At 49.0% G+C, this 18,996-nt stretch overlaps 7 protein-coding genes across 7 annotated transcripts; 3 read left to right on the top strand and 4 right to left on the bottom strand.

The window, feature by feature from the left end:
• Nucleotides 1–182: 182 nt before the first annotated feature.
• BO66DRAFT_292851 (uncharacterized protein) lies at nt 183–929 on the bottom strand (the record flags this gene model as incomplete). The annotated part of the gene is made up of 1 exon (XM_025643176.1): nt 183–929. A coding segment is annotated over one exon (747 nt), but the record flags the coding sequence as incomplete, so codon positions are not given.
• Nucleotides 930–2,979: 2,050 nt separating this feature from the next.
• On the bottom strand, nt 2,980–4,988 carry BO66DRAFT_400759 (FAD-binding oxidoreductase; the record flags this gene model as incomplete). The annotated part of the gene is made up of 4 exons (XM_025648735.1): nt 2,980–3,072; nt 3,127–3,302; nt 3,354–4,628; nt 4,712–4,988. 4 exons carry the CDS (start codon nt 4,986–4,988, stop codon nt 2,980–2,982), a joined length of 1,821 nt encoding a protein of 606 aa, XP_025505054.1.
• Nucleotides 4,989–5,884: 896 nt separating this feature from the next.
• Nucleotides 5,885–7,512, top strand: BO66DRAFT_60939 (NAD(P)-dependent alcohol dehydrogenase). Its single transcript, XM_025653441.1, has 3 exons — nt 5,885–6,032; nt 6,125–6,247; nt 6,315–7,512. The coding sequence occupies exons 1-3, from the start codon at nt 6,006–6,008 to the stop codon at nt 7,239–7,241; spliced, it is 1,077 nt and encodes a 358-aa protein (XP_025505053.1). The 5' UTR covers nt 5,885–6,005; the 3' UTR covers nt 7,242–7,512.
• A 270-nt stretch (nt 7,513–7,782) lies between these two features.
• BO66DRAFT_320567 (putative Ras family GTPase (Rab4b)) lies at nt 7,783–9,109 on the bottom strand (the record flags this gene model as incomplete). Its single annotated transcript, XM_025643677.1, has 4 exons — nt 7,783–8,639; nt 8,725–8,759; nt 8,830–8,894; nt 9,044–9,109. The coding sequence occupies 4 exons, from the start codon at nt 9,107–9,109 to the stop codon at nt 7,783–7,785; spliced, it is 1,023 nt and encodes a 340-aa protein (XP_025505052.1).
• Nucleotides 9,110–9,508: 399 nt separating this feature from the next.
• BO66DRAFT_391134 (uncharacterized protein) lies at nt 9,509–12,521 on the bottom strand. The gene is made up of 2 exons (XM_025647184.1): nt 12,085–12,521; nt 9,509–12,005 (listed from the first exon to the last, which is right to left on the bottom strand). The coding sequence occupies exons 1-2, from the start codon at nt 12,181–12,183 to the stop codon at nt 9,600–9,602; spliced, it is 2,505 nt and encodes an 834-aa protein (XP_025505051.1). The 5' UTR covers nt 12,184–12,521; the 3' UTR covers nt 9,509–9,599.
• An 817-nt stretch (nt 12,522–13,338) lies between these two features.
• Nucleotides 13,339–14,565, top strand: BO66DRAFT_347864 (SSH4 family protein). The gene has a single exon (XM_025644635.1). The coding sequence runs from the start codon at nt 13,405–13,407 to the stop codon at nt 14,344–14,346; it is 942 nt and encodes a 313-aa protein (XP_025505050.1). The 5' UTR covers nt 13,339–13,404; the 3' UTR covers nt 14,347–14,565.
• A 1,475-nt stretch (nt 14,566–16,040) lies between these two features.
• On the top strand, nt 16,041–17,365 carry BO66DRAFT_428166 (uncharacterized protein; the record flags this gene model as incomplete). The annotated part of the gene is made up of 7 exons (XM_025650392.1): nt 16,041–16,045; nt 16,098–16,131; nt 16,290–16,484; nt 16,514–16,528; nt 16,565–16,616; nt 16,864–16,935; nt 17,047–17,365. 7 exons carry the CDS (start codon nt 16,041–16,043, stop codon nt 17,133–17,135), a joined length of 462 nt encoding a protein of 153 aa, XP_025505049.1. The 3' UTR covers nt 17,136–17,365.
• Between the last annotated feature and the right edge of the window lie 1,631 nt (nt 17,366–18,996).

The following is an 18,996-nucleotide window of genomic DNA, read 5'->3' as shown; positions in this document are numbered from 1 at the left end:
CATGTTCCAGTTTAATGTAGAATCTTTCTGTCTCGGTCAGTAGCCGTTCCTTGCATAACTCAAGCGGAATCCACGTATTTAATGGCACCAGAATTGACACAAATACCCCTGATTATGACGCCCGAATACATGCAGGGAAGACAAAATGACAGGGCAAGTTTACGGATTCTCTATCGTTACATTATTCTCTTGATTCTCCTCCGCAGCTTGAAAACCCTGGTGCGTAACCATGTCAAAAAAAGCACCCATGTGTTCTTCGATTGGGATTTCCAGCCAGTTGGGTGTGATCCTGGTGAATCTGAAGGCTGCAGTGTCTCAGGCGCAGGCTTCTCATTATTCGTGCTTTCAACATCAACCTGATCAATTCCAGTTTGCCTGTGTCGTTCCTTGTGCCGAGTCTGTTTTTTCTCGGCTTTCATTTGTTGAGCCTCGATTCTCCAGGTCTTCGCCGCCTCTTTTTCTTCAAAAGCCTGACGTGCTGCCTGTACTGTAGCTGCTCGAGCGAGGGGGTCCATGCTACTCCGGGTTTTAGATCGAAAAACAAAATCTAAGGATGATCTTGAGACTGGTGACGTCGTATCCAAAGTGCTACCATTCTCTCTCGAGTAGCCAAATGATGTACGTCCGGTAATATTAGTCTGAGAGATTGCGGGTGATCTTGGCATTGAACCGTCTTGAATATGTAGTGATAATCGTAATGCTTGCTTGGACGAGGTATGCATTGACGAATGAGAGATTCCAGGCACATGCTGTGTCAGAGAATCGCTGTCAGTCGATTCTTCGCCTAGAGAGGCACTGCTCCCAAGCATGGACATTTGGAAAGATTGGATCTGTGAAGGTGTGTGGACATGAGAAACAAGGGGCACAGTATTAGAGGGTATTGACCTCGGCCCACTTGCGCCTGCGACAGCAGCCACTTGTGCGCGAGAGGAGACATGCGTAGAGTACTTAGGGCGGGCGAGTATACTTCTGGAACTCCCGCTAGCAAGGATTCCGATGTCCGGATGCTCCATATTCGCGTGGGACACATCGGAGGCTGTCGGGGAGCTGTTCCGAGGCGCCTTCATCATAAGCGGCATTCTGCGCATCTCCGCTTCGTTTGCACGACCCAGTAGAGCTTAGATAATTAGATCTCGAGCCACACTCAGACCAGGAACGGGTCGTCCAGGCAAATCAAGCCTATCTGACTGTTCTGGATCTGCTTGTACTGAAGTCGTAAACGACCCCTCTCGGCAGACAATTCGATGCAATCAATTTTGGCAAGAGACGCTGAGGATTATTGATGTTGCCTGGCTATCATTGCGGTGCGATATCCTGCTCACATTCGGATTCTGCAGCCAAGCCGATTGGACGCTATCCGCAAGTTCCACCCTCCTGTGTATGACTTGAAATGTATTAATTTGTACCAGATCACTTGACTTCCATAAAAGCGAGATATGCGGTGGTTCCATTCAAGTCAACACGCCTCTTATACCCACCTAGTCTCTCCGAACCACTGACACTACTGTGAAAGGGTTCAGTTGGACCTGACCAAAGACATGGTTGTCGAAAAATATGAGTTCAGAAGACAGAGACGGGCAAGTCGAGCCTTTGATCACAGCGTTTTTCTCACAAAAAACGGTGATGGACAGGTAGGATTTGACGTGGTAATGGTCAAATTATTAGAGGGGAAATGGGAAAAGCAATATTCTCAAGAAGGAAGAGTATTCCAACAGCTTTTAGCCGAAAAAGCCGGTGGCGGTGACGAAGCGATAAATAGGCGCAGATGGATACTTTCGAGTGCACACGATGCAGCGTGACAATACTATGGGCAGTTGGCTATGATGATGATCGTCCCATCCAGGTGGAAAGGAATGAAACGAACTCCGCAGAGACCAAGACAGGCGAAGATGGGTGGTGATAATGGAGGATGAATGCACTGGGGAAATAATCAGAGAGTGAAGAGAAAGACAAGAGAGAGTGGGAGTGAGGGTGAGAAGGGGGGCGGGGGGTGGAGGGGGGACCGCGAGGAGGAGCATGGAAGGACTGGGGAAGCCCGGAAGACGGCGGTGTAAGGGCGGCGGAGCAACGGATGCGGAGTGTATGTCTGTATGTGTGTGCAATACAGTACAGTAAATGCGTATTATATTGGCGGACACCTGCTTGATTACCAAAGTCGATTATGTTAGTTAACTAGTGAATGACCAAAGAAATACAGGGCTTGGCACTTATTTCAGGTTCCTAGAACAACCTACCGACTGTTGTAACTGTACGGTAACTACTATATGTTCCTGTACCTGCGTTAGATAACGGTCTGCGCATATGATGTACTCCTATATCTTATGATTTTTCTGATATTAAGAACACCATTGAGATAAAAGCCTCTGTACAGAAAATACTTCTGTCACGCATCAAAACCACCGTATCAGTACCAAAAGTGCATGGGAAAAACTAGTGGCTATTAGACCTCTCGCACAGAGTATATTGTTAAGCCTACGAGCACCTCCCCTGAAATGAGCTGACAGGATCCACGTTTCAATAGCCAAGCGCCATGTCACCACCAGTTGAATAGACCTTCCGAGCAGATGCAAAGACATATCTAGTCTGGATTGAATGGTATAATTTCAGGTCATTGAGCAGCGACTCGAAAAAGAAGACCCACGGAGAAACGAGTCATAATAAGACTGAGACCAATGTTGGGAGCATGTCTGAAGATGCAGGAGAAGGCATTGCCGCATCAAGCAAGCGCTGCTACTTCGCAATGGACCACAGAGAGAAAGGCAGGAACGGCATGGCTCTGGCCAGACGTGATCGAAAACTCATCGAAGCGAGAAGAAGCATGAGTGCAGCCGCATGTTCGGGTTGCCGCGGGAGTTTAGGAGGTTTCGGTTGGAGGCGATACCGTCCAAGTTCAGCCCATAGCCCAATCTTGGTTCTCCACATATAACTGTATGTAATATCGGAATCATTCTCACGTCTTCGTGGAAAGATTTCTTGCCATCACCATTTTTTGATCTCACCAGCCGTTGGCGGCTCCACACGGACAACTTTGTCGGGGTTGAGGAGGCAGAGAGGGTCGAAAGCAAGTTTGAGCTAGAAGTTCTTAGTCAATGAAACATCGTCACACATTCCACAAGGACCACATACCCGACGCATGGCGTCCACGGTGCGTTCGCCCAATTCATGCTCCAAATAATCTCGTTTGACCAGACCGACGCCATGTTCTCCCGTCACTGTGCCTTCCAGCTGAATGGCTCGCTTCACCATCCGGTGAACCACAGCCTCTGCAGCCCTTTTCTCGCTCTCATTAAAGAGTATGATGGCTGCAAGTGTCAAAAACAGGCCTCTAGTATACCCAGGCAGAAGTGACTTACCATGGAAATTACCATCTCCGACGTGGCCACAGATACCTGCCAAAAGACCACTTTCAGTCATATCTTGTTTTGTGGTTTCAATTATCTGGGGCAGTTTGCTCATAGGTACTGCCACATCCGTTGTCCAAACATGGTCTTCAGGGCCTCTTCGCATAGCCATTACACTCCACAAAGCCTGTTTGCGGGCACTCCACAGTTCCTGCATTTCCGCATCACCGCGTGCAAACTCAAAGGACTTCCCTGCCGAGGAAGAAACAATCTTCTGCACAAGGTTTATCTGTTCTTTGACGCCCAAGGGAGTCCCTGTGAATTTGAAAAAGAGTGTAGGTGTCTCCTTCCATTGTCGGCTGGTCGTCTGACTGGCATTGATACACTTCATCTGGACGTCATCCAGGATCTCCAGTCCGGCAACGGGAATGCCTTCCTCTACTACACGTGTGACACATTCCGCCGCATCCTGTATCGTCTGGAAGCTTGCAACGGCAACATTTTGACTTTTGGGCTTAACAGTCAATTTTAGCGTTGCTTCTGTCACTAGCCCAAGTGTACCTTCGCTGCCAATGAATAGCCTAGTGAGATCATACCCAGCACTCGACTTCCGCGGACGTTGCCTTGTCTTGATGACTGTCCCATCGGCAAGGACGACCGTTAGGGAAAGCACCCACTCGCGCATGGTTCCATACCTATAGGCATTCGTTCCGGAACAGCCTGTACCCACCATGCCGCCGATCATAGCGCCAGGACCGGGGTCTGGTGGGAAAAACAAGCCATCCTCGGACAGCTTCTCGTTAAGCTCCTCCCAGCCAACGGCAGGTTGAACCACAACGTCCAAGTCCCCCTTGTGAACCTCTAAGATACGATCCATGCGACGAAAGTCGATGCAAACACCGCCTCTTGTGGGTGCAAAATGCCCTTCCAAGCTTGTCCCCCCAGAGTACGGCGTGATAGGGATTATCCGCTTATGGCACACCTTCATGATGCGAGAAACTTCTGCCGTGGTTGAGGGATAGAGAACCAGGAAGGGTTTTTCATCAGTCTTCGGCGCATATGAAGACCAGTCAGACCCCGAGTGGACCTCCAAGTCATTGTGTTCCGTAGAGACATTCTCTTTCCCTAAGATATCAACAAAGTCTGCCCATGCAGCCTGTAGGTTTGACGGCGAGACGTTGTGTCTTGGTGGCTCTGCTTCATATATAGGAGTGGTTGATGACGTAGGCAAGCTCGCGGGTTTGAGGGACCCTAAGAAGTAAGCCCCGGTGGAGAAGAAGGTCAATGCTAAACATGCGGCATCAGATACACTCGTCATACAATAGAACCCAAAGGAAACGTCTCGTTGTAGAGGTGAATAATTCGCATACCGAACATCATAGCTGCATAGCGACCACCCTGGGATTGGGTCTGATACTCTGAGTAACGCTCCTGCTCGGCACGCTCCCTCTTGAGGCGCTGTTGTGTGCTCTCATATAGCTGATGTTTGAAAGACTGAGACTTTTCCTCCGAGGCATAACGGGTGGATTTGCAAAACACCCTCCGCTGAAGTTCTACTGGTGCAAGTTTGGTGTAGCGAGCGCCCGCTCTCGGCTGTAGAGTGTACCTTGTCCCCAACGAGGCACGGAAGGGGTAGGACCTAATCATCTTGTGAGTCGGGGTCAGCATGAAAATAATGAGAGCAATTCTGTTCTTCAGGACGTTGGCATCCTACTGCTGGAGACCGTTTGTAAATAATCGGGTCGGTATCTTAAAGCATGTAAGAAGTTGAGCTTGTTGCGCTTAGTGCGCTAGTTAGTTAGTTAGCTACATTATCCATGACTAATCCAAGCTGAGAAACTCAGCTAAACTGCCCAGTGTACGATCTAGTACAGTACATGTTACACCGACTATCCGTATGTATAGTATCTAACAGTACTGAATACCGGTACATATCCACTATTTCCGACTGATCATGTGATAATGCACCGGCTAAAAACCTGCCTGTAGGTACTAGAACTGTCCCGAGTCCGCAGTCAAGGCGTCTCGAATTCCGGTTAAATTGCACACAATCCACCAATAGGTAATCAGCCGGGCTTCATGCCGACTCCCTTGCCCCCCCATCTGCGGTCATACTTACCCCGCCATATTATCCTGCCGTCTCACCTGGAGCTCACCTGAGCTCCCTAATTCTCGTGCTAGTGTTGATATAGCTCCATCATAATGCCTTGTGAAGAAGGAACAAATTATCACCTCTATTGCTTGGCTAGACCCATGCAGGTTGCTCGGAGAGAAATTAGGATCAATGGAGACGATTGGTTCATCACCTGTTCAACAATCTTTCTCCTTCCAATTCCCCCCCCTCCCCCGGGCCCCCCACCACAATACGTAGCTATCTTGATTATCCTTTGTCGGTTGAAAGCCTACCATTTCTGTATTTAAGTTTCTCCTGCTCTTTTTCTTCTTTTCGTTCTCAAATCTCTGCCACTGCAAACATTATCTCCCCCACTTTGTTTCCGTTAGCCCACTGAGAGCATCAGAGTGTGTCTTGGACGTGTTCCATTTTACCACCTCACCCCCTGCTTCAGAGCCCAGCTTCTTCTATCTCACTAATCAAGAAGCAACTATTATCACTATCTTATCCCTTGGCTCCTTGAAATCAAATCGGGTGGAAATTTACCGAAGATGTCTGCCCAGAGTGCCACTGCCCAGGTAAGCAAGAAGACACTTTCGTTGAAAAGCATACACCTGTATAGCAGGTCGGGAGCTGGCAATTGCTAATGTAGGGAATCCAACATATATAGAACCTCTCATTCGTATTGGAAGGCATTCATCGGGTCAAATTTGAAGATCGTCCGGTCCCGGAATTGAAAGGACCCCACGATGTCCTTGTGAATGTCAAGTTCACGGGTATATGCGGGAGCGATGTACGTTCTATCGATAGCGCTGGGGAAGATGAGTCGAGCTTCAAACTGACTTCGGGACAATTGCTAGGTTCACTACTGGGAGCATGGTTCCATTGGCCAATTCGTCGTCAAGGACCCTATGGTACTGGGCCATGAATCATCAGGCATTGTTAGCAGGGTCGGTTCGTCGGTCACGGGGTTGATGGTGGGAGATCGAGTGGCACTCGAACCCGGCGTCCCTTGCCGTCGCTGTGAACCGTGCAAGTCTGGGAAATATAACCTGTGTGAGAAAATGGCATTTGCCGCTACCCCCCCATACGACGGCACTCTCGCCAGTTACTACATTCTGCCCGAGGACTTCTGCTACAAGGTCCCCGACAGTATTACCCTACAAGAGGCTGCACTCATGGAGCCCCTTGGTGTCGCAGTACACATCGTCAAGCAGGCAGATGTTAAACCTGGCCAATCGGTGGTTGTATTTGGCGCTGGGCCAGTGGGACTCCTTTGCTGCGCTGTAGCGAAGGCGTACGGTGCGTCCAAGGTTATTGCCGTGGATATCCAAAAGCCGAGACTCAAATTTGCCGCAAGCTACGCAGCAACTTCAACATATGAGCCTTTCAAAGCCAGCCCCTCGGACAATGCGAAGAGAATCATCGAGGAAAATGACCTAGGCTCGGGTGCAGATGTAGCAATCGATGCATCCGGAGCAGAGCCATCTGTGCACACTGGAATACACGTCGTCCGCGCTGGCGGAACGTACGTACAAGGCGGCATGGGAAGGAGTGAGATCACCTTTCCGATCATGGCTGCATGCACCAAGGAATTGAATGTGAAGGGCAGTTTCCGTTATGGTAGTGGTGATTATAAGCTTGCAGTATCGCTTGTTGCCTCGGGCAAAGTGAATGTCAAAGATCTGATCACTGGTACTGTCAAGTTCGAAGATGCCGAACGGGCATTCGAAGAGGTCAAGGCTGGAAAGGGTATTAAGACACTTATCGCTGGCATAGAGTCCTAGACATGAACTGGGTAAAGTCAGGAATACCAAGGTTCGACCGGGTCCGTTGAAAATCTCCCGCTTCCAGTAGGATGAGGTCTAATTGTCCTTGGACTTGTAGTGATGATATAAGCGTCGTCATATGATTCAAATTCAGTGACTTTTGAGGTAAGTGTCAACGGGTGTGGGCCACCAGAATGTTATTTGTAATGTAGAAAATGATTAAAGATTGAGATGCTGGAAGCCAAAGGACGGCAGGAAGATAACTTAGTACAGGACACTTAATCACAGAGTCGATGAATCCGTGAAGGACAGCCAGAGTTGCAGTTAGGGTATCATGCTGATTGCATTGAGAAAGAGAAGTTCCAAGCGAGACCAGACTATCTCCTGAATGAAGCAGAGACACAAGCTAGTCAATTGTTATTGTCAGAGATTTCACAAAATGGACGGTGACCGAGGTTTATGATCGGTGGTCGGCCCGTTCTCCGTTATAGGGATATCAAATGAGGAAGACTGTATTCGAGCTCCGAGCTGCGCAGCCGCGATGTTAACAGGCAGCAGGTCAGCAACATCTACCGTCTTTCCTTCGATGAGAGTCGCTCAACCTAAACACATCTTCCCACTCTCTCAAACCACCTCTTCGGCTGTTTTCAGCTTCGATTCTGTTGTACCGACGACGCATCTGAACAGAACCATCATCGAGCGTTGTGCGACTTCGAATACTAGATCCATCACTGGCGCTGGGACCATAGCCACCATCTCCGTATTGAATTCCACTTTGTGGATCGTCAGGATCGATTTCCCCTAATTCAATCTTTGTGAGAATTATCCGGGCCAGCCGGTTGAACAACTCTTCCACCCCCTCGCCGGTAAGGGCTGAAATTTCGACGGCTACCGGGATACCGGATTTGGCTGCCCAGTGTGACACGTTTTCAGTGCTGACTTCGCGACCATGCAAAGTGTTTGTCGCTGTTAACCTCGTTCCTGCTTCATAAAACACTGTAGAACGAACAGACCCGCCGGTAGAGTCAGGGAGGAGGGAAGAATGCTTGCTGGACGTGCTAGACGGTGTGGGAGGCGGCCGGGAGCTATCGTCGAAGCTATCGTTATGCTGCATGGCATCTGAGGTAAGGTCCGCTTTGTTCCCCGCGAGCAGGACTGTGAGATTGGGCGAAGCAAGAGTACGCGCATCCATTAGAAATGTCGGAAGGGCCGTGAATGAAGCCTGAGAGGATACATCATAAATGAGGATGGCCCCCGCAGCCCCTCGGTAGTAGGATCTGGAGACAGATCGAAACCTCTCCGTTCCAGCCGTATCCCATAGCTGAAATTTGATTCTTGTTCGCCGGGAGCCGGTGCCTAATTTGACTATCCGGGAGGAGAATTCCACCCCGATCGTTTGCGAAGACAGCACTCTCCCTACACGTACACAATTTGTTAGCAAGCCAGGCTACCAGCTCGGAATGAATGTATACATAGGCTAGGTCAGGGGTTGAAACCCTACATTCATTCTTCACAAAACGATGTAACACACAGGACCTTGGTTGTCACGGACAAGTGAGCGAGTGTTGAGCTTTTTTGGCGTCCAGTGAATTCCATAAGATCTTACTTTCCAGCCCCGCTTGGCCCAAGAAGGATTACCTTAGCCAGATAATCGTACATACTCTCCAGTTCCTGGGAAAGAAATGGGAAAAAGACAAAGCGACCGGTCAGCCTTGATGCAAAATGAGCAGCTCCTGGTACAACGGCTGCATCGATTCCAGTTGAGGGTGAGGAGGGTCATGTGTATGTAACTTAAGGGGTGTAATGAGAAGATCGCATACCTGGTTCCTCTCAGCCTGGAAAGATGGAGCTGAGGAAGCATTCGAGAAGCTCCTTTGACGCACCATGGCGCCAAACAAGAGCCATCCAAAGGAGAGACTTGGGGATGTTGTGAAGGTGAAGGGAAAGAAGAGAGGTGACGAGATCAAAGTTACTGGTGTAGACCGTACAGTACTGCGTATTGTACGGAGTAGACTGTACAGTACCCCTGCGTGACACATGCAGGCTCCACACTGAAGCAGCTATTGATTGCCCGCCACAATGCGAGCCCACACATCAATTCGCAAATCTGCCTTCCAGTTCATTGCTACTCCGTACACAAGTCTTGTCACAGGCAAATGAGTTGTGGGATCTTAGGTCAAGGTTCGCTACATTGTATGTTCTTGAAGGAACAGACAAGGTTTTCCGACTATCATTCAAATTTGATACGAGAGCTAAAGACAATTTATAAGAGTACGCCACAAAGGCTCGCTGATCGCAAACAAAAACCAATGCTATCCGTGGCGCGAGAATGCAGAAAAAAGGCATCAATTTGAATTTGCCGATAAGGTTCGTGATTTAGTGACATTTCTTGCGTAAATGGACAACAGTACTCCATCCTTCGCAGCATGCCTGGTTCATCTTGTGTCCGCACCAGCAGCTATGAAGCGATTGAGCTGTTAAACTTGGTCTGTCGGATGCGCTACGGGTACATAGTTGGCTGGTAGATTGCCTCGATCGCCCGCTTCTGGACATAGCAAGATCATTCTTCTTGTCGGTGACAGCTGCTTCTCTTTCCTCTGTAAACCATTCGGAAGTTGTTGGAGTTGGAAGATTCTTGCTGCAGAGGTACTCTGAATACATTTGCGAAGGATTATCATGCCATTGCCCACAAACGCAACAGATAAGAAATATCTTAGAAACATGCCGACCTGGGCAGTATTTCGGCTGGTCGCCGGAGTTCTTAGTTTGCATCAGCAAAGTACCAGATATCGCGGCTGGTGATTGCTTCCGTGCTGGTGAAAGACAAGCACTAGAGTCATGCCTAGGATTTTCAATTCCAGGATGTCTTGAACACATCGCGGGAAAGTCATTCTCATCTCTTGATCGTGAAGCGACGGAAATGCCCTCATCCGCCGTGTTGTAATCATCTGCCGACATCTCGCGAGATGAATTGTCCAATGAAGACAGAGAGTTGCCATACAGCTGTGGTTGATCGGCAGGATATGCGTGGGTGACTTGTGGATTCTGGACCTCTGAAGTCCATTTGGACTTTGTGGGACATGGCTCATGATCGAGGTAGGATTTTAGCTCGCACAAGGCCTTGGTCTGGCTCTGCCCGACGCCAGCGTTGTAGCCGACTGAAGCCTGAGAGTGCAGGTTTGCTCTGGCATCATGCGAATGCCTGAATTCAGCCATAATTGACGCCGACGAATCTATTTTTTCATCTTGAACTCTGTACGTACTATCGTTGGAGGTATGCTGAGGGCGTTTGTTTGAGAATATTGGCCGGTCGCCGTCGCAATCCTTATATGCAGGTCTGTGAGTATTTGCTCTTTCAGATGATGCGCCAAGGCCATGATGATTGATCGGTAGCGGTCGAACTGGGCTTGATCTGACAATTATTCCATTTTCCAAAACCTTTGAGTAGACTTGTTTCGATTTCTCAACTGCGAATTGGGTGGACGGTTCAAATGAGGTTGGATTGGTTGAAGCTGGTCCGCTCGCCAGGTCACCCACCGAGCTCACCGCCAGCGGCGATGACTGATATTTTCTATATTGCCCATGGAACTGTCTGTAATTTGGAATCCTTGCCGAACTAGCTTTCCAGGGTTCTTGTTGTGAAATGGTGAAGTCATTGGGGTGCTGAGGATGAGGCCTTGCAGCGGACTGCTCCACTTCACCGGGGTTAAAAACCAAACAATCTGCGCGAGTGTCTTGGGTGTCTTTAACACCGGGGTTGATAATGGGCATTGGGCGCCCAGAGGTTTGAACAACCTCAGAGATCCTTGTCTCTGTATTCAGGACCGCTGAAAAAGAGGTACGGTCCAAGTCTCTTGTCTTTTGCGACACTTTTGGGGCTCCTAGCTCGGGTTTTGCTGATGAGGAAGTATAACTCTCATTTCTATATGCGACCGGTCCTTGACTTGTCTCCTGGACCAGACACTCGTGTGACAGCCGCGATTTGCTGGTCTCGTTCACATAAGAGTCTGCGGTCGATTCGGTAGGCTTCCCCGGAGGACCGTCCTTGTGATATGAAAGTAGTGCATTTGCCGCAGTGAACTCTTTCGATAGCGCAATGCTGAATCGCTCGGGTGCTTTCAATACCGTCCGATCCCCTGGATGCAAGTCAGCATTCTGCCTTGACTTTGCGGTGCTATATGACTGTTGACATAGTCTTTGGTCGGCTTCGTGCGCTGAGCTCGGTCGAGACCGCGATGAGCGCCTTGAGATGGAGAACATGGAAGAAAGCCTAGTCGAGGACCGGAAATCATCTGCACTCGCACTGGACGCCCTGCTCCGCCTGTCCAAAGGTTGTTTTTTGGAAAGACGGCGGGTTTCCCTTTTCAACAGCCGGGTTGTTCTGGATTCTCCGGCCTGTTCGATCCTGAGGAGCTGTTTCTCGAGCTCTGCCCGATCTGCTTCCAAGCGCTTCGTAGCCCGGGTCTCTTTGTTCCTGGGGGCGACATTTTGTCTTTTCGCTGGGGGCTTGTTATTAGATGTTACCGCAACATCGCCTTCCAAAGAGGCTCCCGTCCTCTTCGATAGATACCCGTTGAGCAGCGATGCTGATAGTCTCTTAACCCCAACGTCTCCGATTGACTGCCTCGGATCTCCATGTTGACCCTCCTCTGTGCTTATTTGGGAATGCGCACTGCTGCTTGGAGAACTCGAATTTGGTCGCTGGGTGGCTGCTTTTTCTAGCCCGGGCCTTGTTGCCTGGGAAGTAGCCTTCGGACTTTGGCCTTGCTTGTCCTGGAGCCGCTTTCGAGGAAATCAGCATCCCAAAGTACTTTGTCGGTATGATAGACATGAGCTATATGTAGGAGGCCACGATACTCACATGTGTTTGCTTGTCAAAGCCGAGTGCCCGCTGAATTTGCTGAGTGATTGACGGTCTGCGTGGCCTTCTGCTCAAGTGGCTATTCTGATCCTGCTTCATCTTTGCGACATAGGTGTAGCAGCCAAGGGTGACTGGCTGGGGGGATCATAGCACAAGGCGTTCACTGGCGGAGAGGCAACCTGAACCGAGCCTAGTCATGAACATACCGATCGCGCCTAGTTGACGGGCTGGGCCAAATAGAAGTCCTCGTACTGGTGAGGGACCTGCTAGGGGCGTAAGACGGGTTCTGAAGGGCGATTAGTACACCATAAAGTACATAGCAGGGAGGTCGGGGGCTGAACAAACTGCAACAGCGGTTTCAGCCGCCTCACCAGCTGCAGGCCAGCAGCATGCGGAGCTCGGATCCCACAAACATTGGTAAGAAGAAGGCGGGTCAGCTGCAAGGGTCTAATGTCACGCCGGTCGATGTCCGAATCGATGCTTCATCCATGAATGAGCCCTTTTAACTGTTTTGTTTCATTTGCTTCTTCCAACTCCTCTGTATACTTGGCCCCGCCAAATTCTCAGGAGCATCAGAATGGCATGATAATCAGGGGGCGAGGTTCTCAGGCCTAGATTTCGCAAAGCAGGAAGACTCTGCCGGGCTCATTGGGCATTGATGCATGCACGCTCTGACCTAGTAGTCAGATAGTACGGTACATATATAGTATAAGTAGTATTTTTCAAAGATTTATGCAAGGGACCGGATAGTGCAACCGGGTGAGATGAGCGCGTAAGAGGAGACGGCAATCAAGGAGCAAGTCTTTTCTATTCCATCATATGCATGAGATATAAGCGGCAAAGCCAGACGATGTTGGAATTGGTCTTCAAAATATGTGTGTAGATCGACATTCGGGGTGATTAACAACAAATCTATCCGCATTCTGAGCTTGTTCAAGACAATGTACTGTACTGTACTGTACTGTACTGTACTGTATGGATGCATGCGACTTACGCTCGATCCCTCAGCTGACCCCTACGGTGGGGCTTGAAGAATCATTCAAATACAGTATGTAGTAAAGAGCCCCCACAAATCTATCTACCACCCACGGAGCAAGCCCAAACCTCCATCTACTGAGTACTACTCTACGACTGTGGTATGAACACCTAACCATAGCGCTGTGGCAACTAAGATATGTGGATGGTTGAATATTGGCTCAACCTTCCGATCATTTCGTGACACATTTTCAAGAAGAAAACGGACAGCAAGGTGACGGGGGGGGGGCGACGCACGAAGTATAAAACGTCACTTATAAGTGGAAGTTCGATTCTAGTAATCAAATGGATCAACAACCCAAGAACATATGCCAGGAGTCCCCACCCGATTACGCATATGTTGTCGCTTCTTCGTCGGCGAGCACATTCTCACAGCCTCTGCCTCCTCCATATCACAACTGGCAAGAGTCTTCTGAAGAAGATAGCTTGCCTCCTCCACCAGCAGCGGGCTTCCTTTACTCGTCTACTGGCAATGCCTCCTCCCATGACGCTTTGCGTGCGCACGAGTTTTGTGATGCACACCCACTACGCCCCCCAGCGGAGCCATCTGTTGCCGCTTACAGATCTGTGGAGCATTATGATTTTACCCCAGTACGGCCGTTGGAGTTTCATGGCAATGTGCAGGTTGCTCGTCAGGGTCGTTGGACGGGCTCCACGGGCCACGGAAACAGTGACTCTATACTGACAACCAACTTACCTCTTTACTTCTCTTTGATCGACTCCCCTCTTCGCACAAATATGGCCAAGTTAATCTACTTCGAAGTCAAATTACTAGGCCTGGGCGAAAGGTCCAGCAGCAGGTTTGCCGAATCTAGCGGGTTCGCCATTGGATATGTGGCAAAGCCATACCCATCATGGAGGTCTCCCGGCTGGGAGCGAGGGAGTCTCGGCGTCTTCTCTGATGATGGCTGTCGCTTCGTGAATGACTCCTGGGGCGGGAAGCCTTTTACAAGTAAATTCCGCGAAGGAGAAACAGTTGGCCTAGGAATGGTGTTTCGACAGTCATGCGATAAAACCAGAGTTGATGTAACCGTTTGCTTTACCCGTGATGGACAACAGGTGGGGGCTTGGGATCTTGCCGAGGAAAGAGATGAGGACTCCGGCGGAATACAGGGGTTAGAAGGAGATTTTGACCTGTATGGGGCTATAGGGCTTTTTGGAGTGGTGGAGTTTGTTGTGGAATTTAATCCCACAGCTTGGTTATGGACTCCATCATGTGTTGTTTGATTTGCACATACTTTAGTTAGCCTCAGTTAGCCTCGATACTGACGTATGTACATTGCAATCTGTCTGTTTGCACCACGACTCTGGCTCAACTGGACCTCGGAGTCGGAGTAAAGCTTTGGGGTACACCTTGGTAATAAACTCTTATGCTCGTGTGGGAAAGATTCGAAAAATCCTGCAGTATAGGCAGGAACAGATGCATCTGCCGCATTGCTGCACACTTCTGAATGTGTGCACATGCAGGCAGAATTGGACCTGCCATTGATGAACCAGTATGAAGATTAGCAAGCTGTGAAAAGCCAAGCCGGCAGAATAACCTGACAGCGGAGGTGGGGGCAAAGATGAACAGAATAGGCAACTGGTACTCGACACCTACAACGCTAAACGATGAGATCTTCTAGAAAGAGACCTGCAGGATTGGCTGGGGATTTCTCTACTGAAGCACATACTCACTACATTAGTGTACGGGGGGGAGTTCAACCGCATTCCGCCGATGCTGTCAACGGACGACGGGAACCATTTACCGGGGGGATGGAGGTGACATGTTCTCAAGCCGATATGCGAGAACTGACGTCACAATTCAGAATTATACACACGGATCATGCATCTCCTATACTTCTGTATAACCATCGCCAATGGGAACAGATGAGCACCCATTCTCGAGATGGAAGAATTTTTCGGAAGATCCTTATGGCGCTGCTTGGATATAAGTGGAATTGGGCTCTGTAGCATAGTATTAAAAGTAACTATCAGATAGTCATATCTCCGCCTTGGAAGATAAGTACGAGTATGATGGAGAGATGAGACTGGAAGAAGCCGGTATCTCCATGGGAATGTATGTACAGTACAGTGCGTACAATACGGTATGAAACTAGCCATCCAGCTTGCTGTTCAGTGTTGAAGTCCACTTGTAAGTTTGCACACGCACGACTCTTCAGTCCCAAAGCATATGTCAATCGATTGTGATTTGTGGCCGAAAGAGGTTGACAGGATCGCTGCGGACTGCTACTCTGATTCGGTTGTTGTACAGTACTGTAAGAGGTAGCTTGGTGCTTCGGTGAGAACACCATCCGGTAATTCTGCCCCAAGGAGTTTTCGCAGCTTTGGCAAAATGGAGGTTAACAGGAAAGGGACGCTAGAGAGACAAAGTCATGATATGAGTGCCCAGTCCGTGGAGTAGGTCCTCCGTTCTTCGTAGTGGAGTCCACATGCGACAGATAGCAAAAGCAGCGAGTATTGACAGGAATGACAACAGGGGTATCCTGTTGCACTGCTGCGAGGTTGAACTTAGAACGCGTCTTTGTGTGGGAACTGAGAAACCACAAATAGCCTGGCCAAGCTTCAGTGACCCAGCACACCCGCCCCCACAGCAGATACTGCATATAGTACAGTACTTAGCTAGAGAGAGCAGACTGAAGCGGGTTGCCCAACGCCTTGCTCAATCCCAGCCTATGATATCCGTAGCTGTACATACAGTGCCACAAATCGCCTGTCTCCAATCCTAGTACTCTATGCTCACCTCTTTGAGGATAGGGCAGGACACAGCATTAAGCCCTTGGAGGATCAGGCTGGCAGTTCACATTTGGAGTGGAAATTTCATCAACGGAAGTCCAAAAGCCCTATAGAAAAGAGCAACAGAGTATGAATGCCCGTGCTCATAGTGGTCTGGCTTGCCGGCATTGGGAGTCTACGTTACGATGCTGTATGTACGAGTAGTCTAAGTTAGCCGTGTCTGCCTGCCACTCTCTATGTAGTCAGCTTCATCTGCATCCATCGGGACCGTTCCTTGTACGTCTTCTGCTTGGTAGCTATGCTATCTCATTATCAATCGCTCTTCACTCAAGCTTGGTCGAAACTCGGAACATGAGACCAGGAGCGCTATGTATCTGTCTAGACGCAGCAAGCTTCCTAAATAGCTGGTCCACGGCGCCTAGATACATGAATAGTGCCAACCTAGTCTACGACTACGGAGGAGTAGTCAATTTCCTCTCGCTCATCGCTGCCGAATTCGTAACCCGCGGGCTGCAGGCTTTGCAGTGTTCTACCAACCATCGAACGCTTATTGTGGAAGCGGGTTCGGTCGCAGCGAAGAATTGCCCCACAGCCCCAATTTACTCCTACATACGAGTATTCTTGTATGGGTATGTACTCCGTACTGTAACTTACCTAGAAGAGGATCCCACCAGTAAGTACTAGTTAGCCTGCGCTAAAATGTGCACAGTCCGCCTTCACCACAAGAGAAATATCACTCAAACGGAGTCAGCTTGAAGACTGTAGGTTTACCAAATGCAGCGTTTTGTAAGACGAGGGCCTGACTTGGAAAGCTATTCCCCGCGGTTGGTTTCACAAAGCCACAGCCGAGTGAATCATAGGCCCCTTTCTCATACTCGAGCAAAGTTGCGTGATATCAATTTGCGCGTATCTTCACCTCTGTCTAGTCTAGACTAGATAAGTACAGTTCCGGATAGCTGAATTGAGTGGTGTCTATAAACATGGCTGGCGTGCTGATCGACCGCATAGGCTGCATGTCATCTCCCTTGTTGATCGATGGGGAATGGAATCTGTTACAGTTTCCTGATAAGCGCGACCTTGGTATGCGGGTAGAAGATAATGCCAGTGTAAGCGGCACTTCATGCACATAAGTTTGGGCCTCTGAGGCAGGTCGCAGTGAGCACTGAGCACTTCAGTGAACATCAAACATAGCCTTGGTAGGCGAACAAGCGTCCGTTGATAATGGGCTAAGCATGCATCTCACTCCTGTAACAAGCATCCGCCGGTGGATTGTCATGTAAACTATTTTGTTTGACGGTCAAGATGTCTGCGCACACCTAACACAGTACAATACATATTGAGCTATTTTATATCTGGTGGATTGAGTGCTTAACGTTCTGAGCACGGCATATCATGTGTTATGTTGTGGAAAACCTAGCTTATAAGTAGCCAACCCACATACTGAATCATGAACCCGGTCTCGAATCAATTGGACAATATCGAGGGATGTGTGATTAGATGACAATTCAACCTTCTTACTTGGCTACTAGTACGAGCACTGAACACCACCTTTTAAAATATACCATGTAGTACTGCGTGCTCTGTAACAATAATGACAGCTGACTAATGTGACCCGATCTGCGACTTCTTTCTGTCCGTACTTGAGGTGCCCGGCACAAGCTCACAACATATGAGTAGCGAATTGGCGCCGGAATGGATACTTCCTCGGTCATTCCCGGGTAAAGGTGGAGAGAGATGGAGTCTAGTAATACTGAATATGTCCGTGCAGCAGCCGAGATATGTCCTGTACGCGTCTGTTTTACTCGCCTACACGTCCAAGCCACACCGTTGGGAAAGTCATGTTAGGCAGATCAGCTCTACGCCCCTGCTGTGAAAGTTTTGGTAGCTGACCAAGGATGAATCAAAACAGGATCCATTAATTGAAATTCGCAATTACTTATTAGATCACTAAGCTCTTAATCTTAGTTGAATGAACGGATTTTCCGACTACCAAGAGCCAAGAGGAACAAAACAAGCGGGCTAAGTACGGAGTACACACCTGTACATGCACAGCACTCGAAAAGGATCGAGCAGCAAATCGGCAGACTTGACCCGCACGGACGTCGTCTGGCTACAACTTCCGGAGGTTCGTGTAATCCTCCGAACCGTACTTACTGCCGAGTTATGTACGAAGTTCATACACAGTAATATACAAGAATTTATTGGGCTGTCATTTTGTGAGAACATTCACTTCTAGATATACCCGTCAGTCGGGCAGTCCTCGGAGTCCGTAAATCTCCCATCACGGCAAATACAACCATTTTTTTCGCAACTGGATCCAACTGCTCAATCATGGAACACTGTGCTTTTTTACTTATCCTTAGTAGAATACCAGGTTAGATTGGAAGCTTTTTTGTTGAGTATGTGACACTATCTGCAAGACTGCAACAGCCCCGCCGAGTTCTGAAGCACATAACCGTTTAAGGTGACTTGCAGGAGCATCCACTTCCATCTGCAGCCACTAGTAAGGCTGGCGGGCTACAATTCACCTAGCACACTTGCAAGGAAAGGTAGGATCCATTGTCCATGCAACTGCCATTCCGGGAGTAGTCTGCGGAAAGAAGGCGCCCCTAGATAACAGATATATATGTACGATTGCACGATCACGGAAAGCCCACAGAGTTGTTGTGTGCCAAGACAAAATTGTTGGGATAATGCGAGTCTATCCTTAGACAAGAGGTGGAGCTCGGGCCGCACGTTCATTGTTATATGTATGATAAGCAGAAGCAGAAGCGGTTCAATGAGAGCAAGGAAAATGGGTGGATCCGTGAAGCATCTCTATGCTTCCGTGTGTGTCTGTACAGCACAATACTAGTCGCTCTATAATTTGGAGCTAAAGGGTGAACAGCGGTCCTGATTATACTATTGAGAGATGAATCAAACGCCGTCTTACTTGGTAACAACTCAATTAGTTGTGTTGACCTCCAGCGGAACTCCATAAGAGTATCGAGGCCAAGACTCCCAGCAACAAGAGAAGTAGTTCCTATGTGTAATCTACACCATAGAAGGCTTCCGAGAATTGACAAGCCAAGGGTGTAACAAGTGGGTTAAGACCCCAAGTTTTTTGCAAGTCCCGCTTGATAGTAGTAGAAAACTGATCTA

This window comes from Aspergillus aculeatinus, assembly GCF_003184765.1.
Source record: "Aspergillus aculeatinus CBS 121060 unplaced genomic scaffold BO66scaffold_18, whole genome shotgun sequence".
Classification (NCBI taxonomy): domain Eukaryota; kingdom Fungi; phylum Ascomycota; class Eurotiomycetes; order Eurotiales; family Aspergillaceae; genus Aspergillus; species Aspergillus aculeatinus.
Note: the sequence above shows the minus strand (reverse complement) of the source record. Positions and strands in the feature narration are given on the sequence as shown.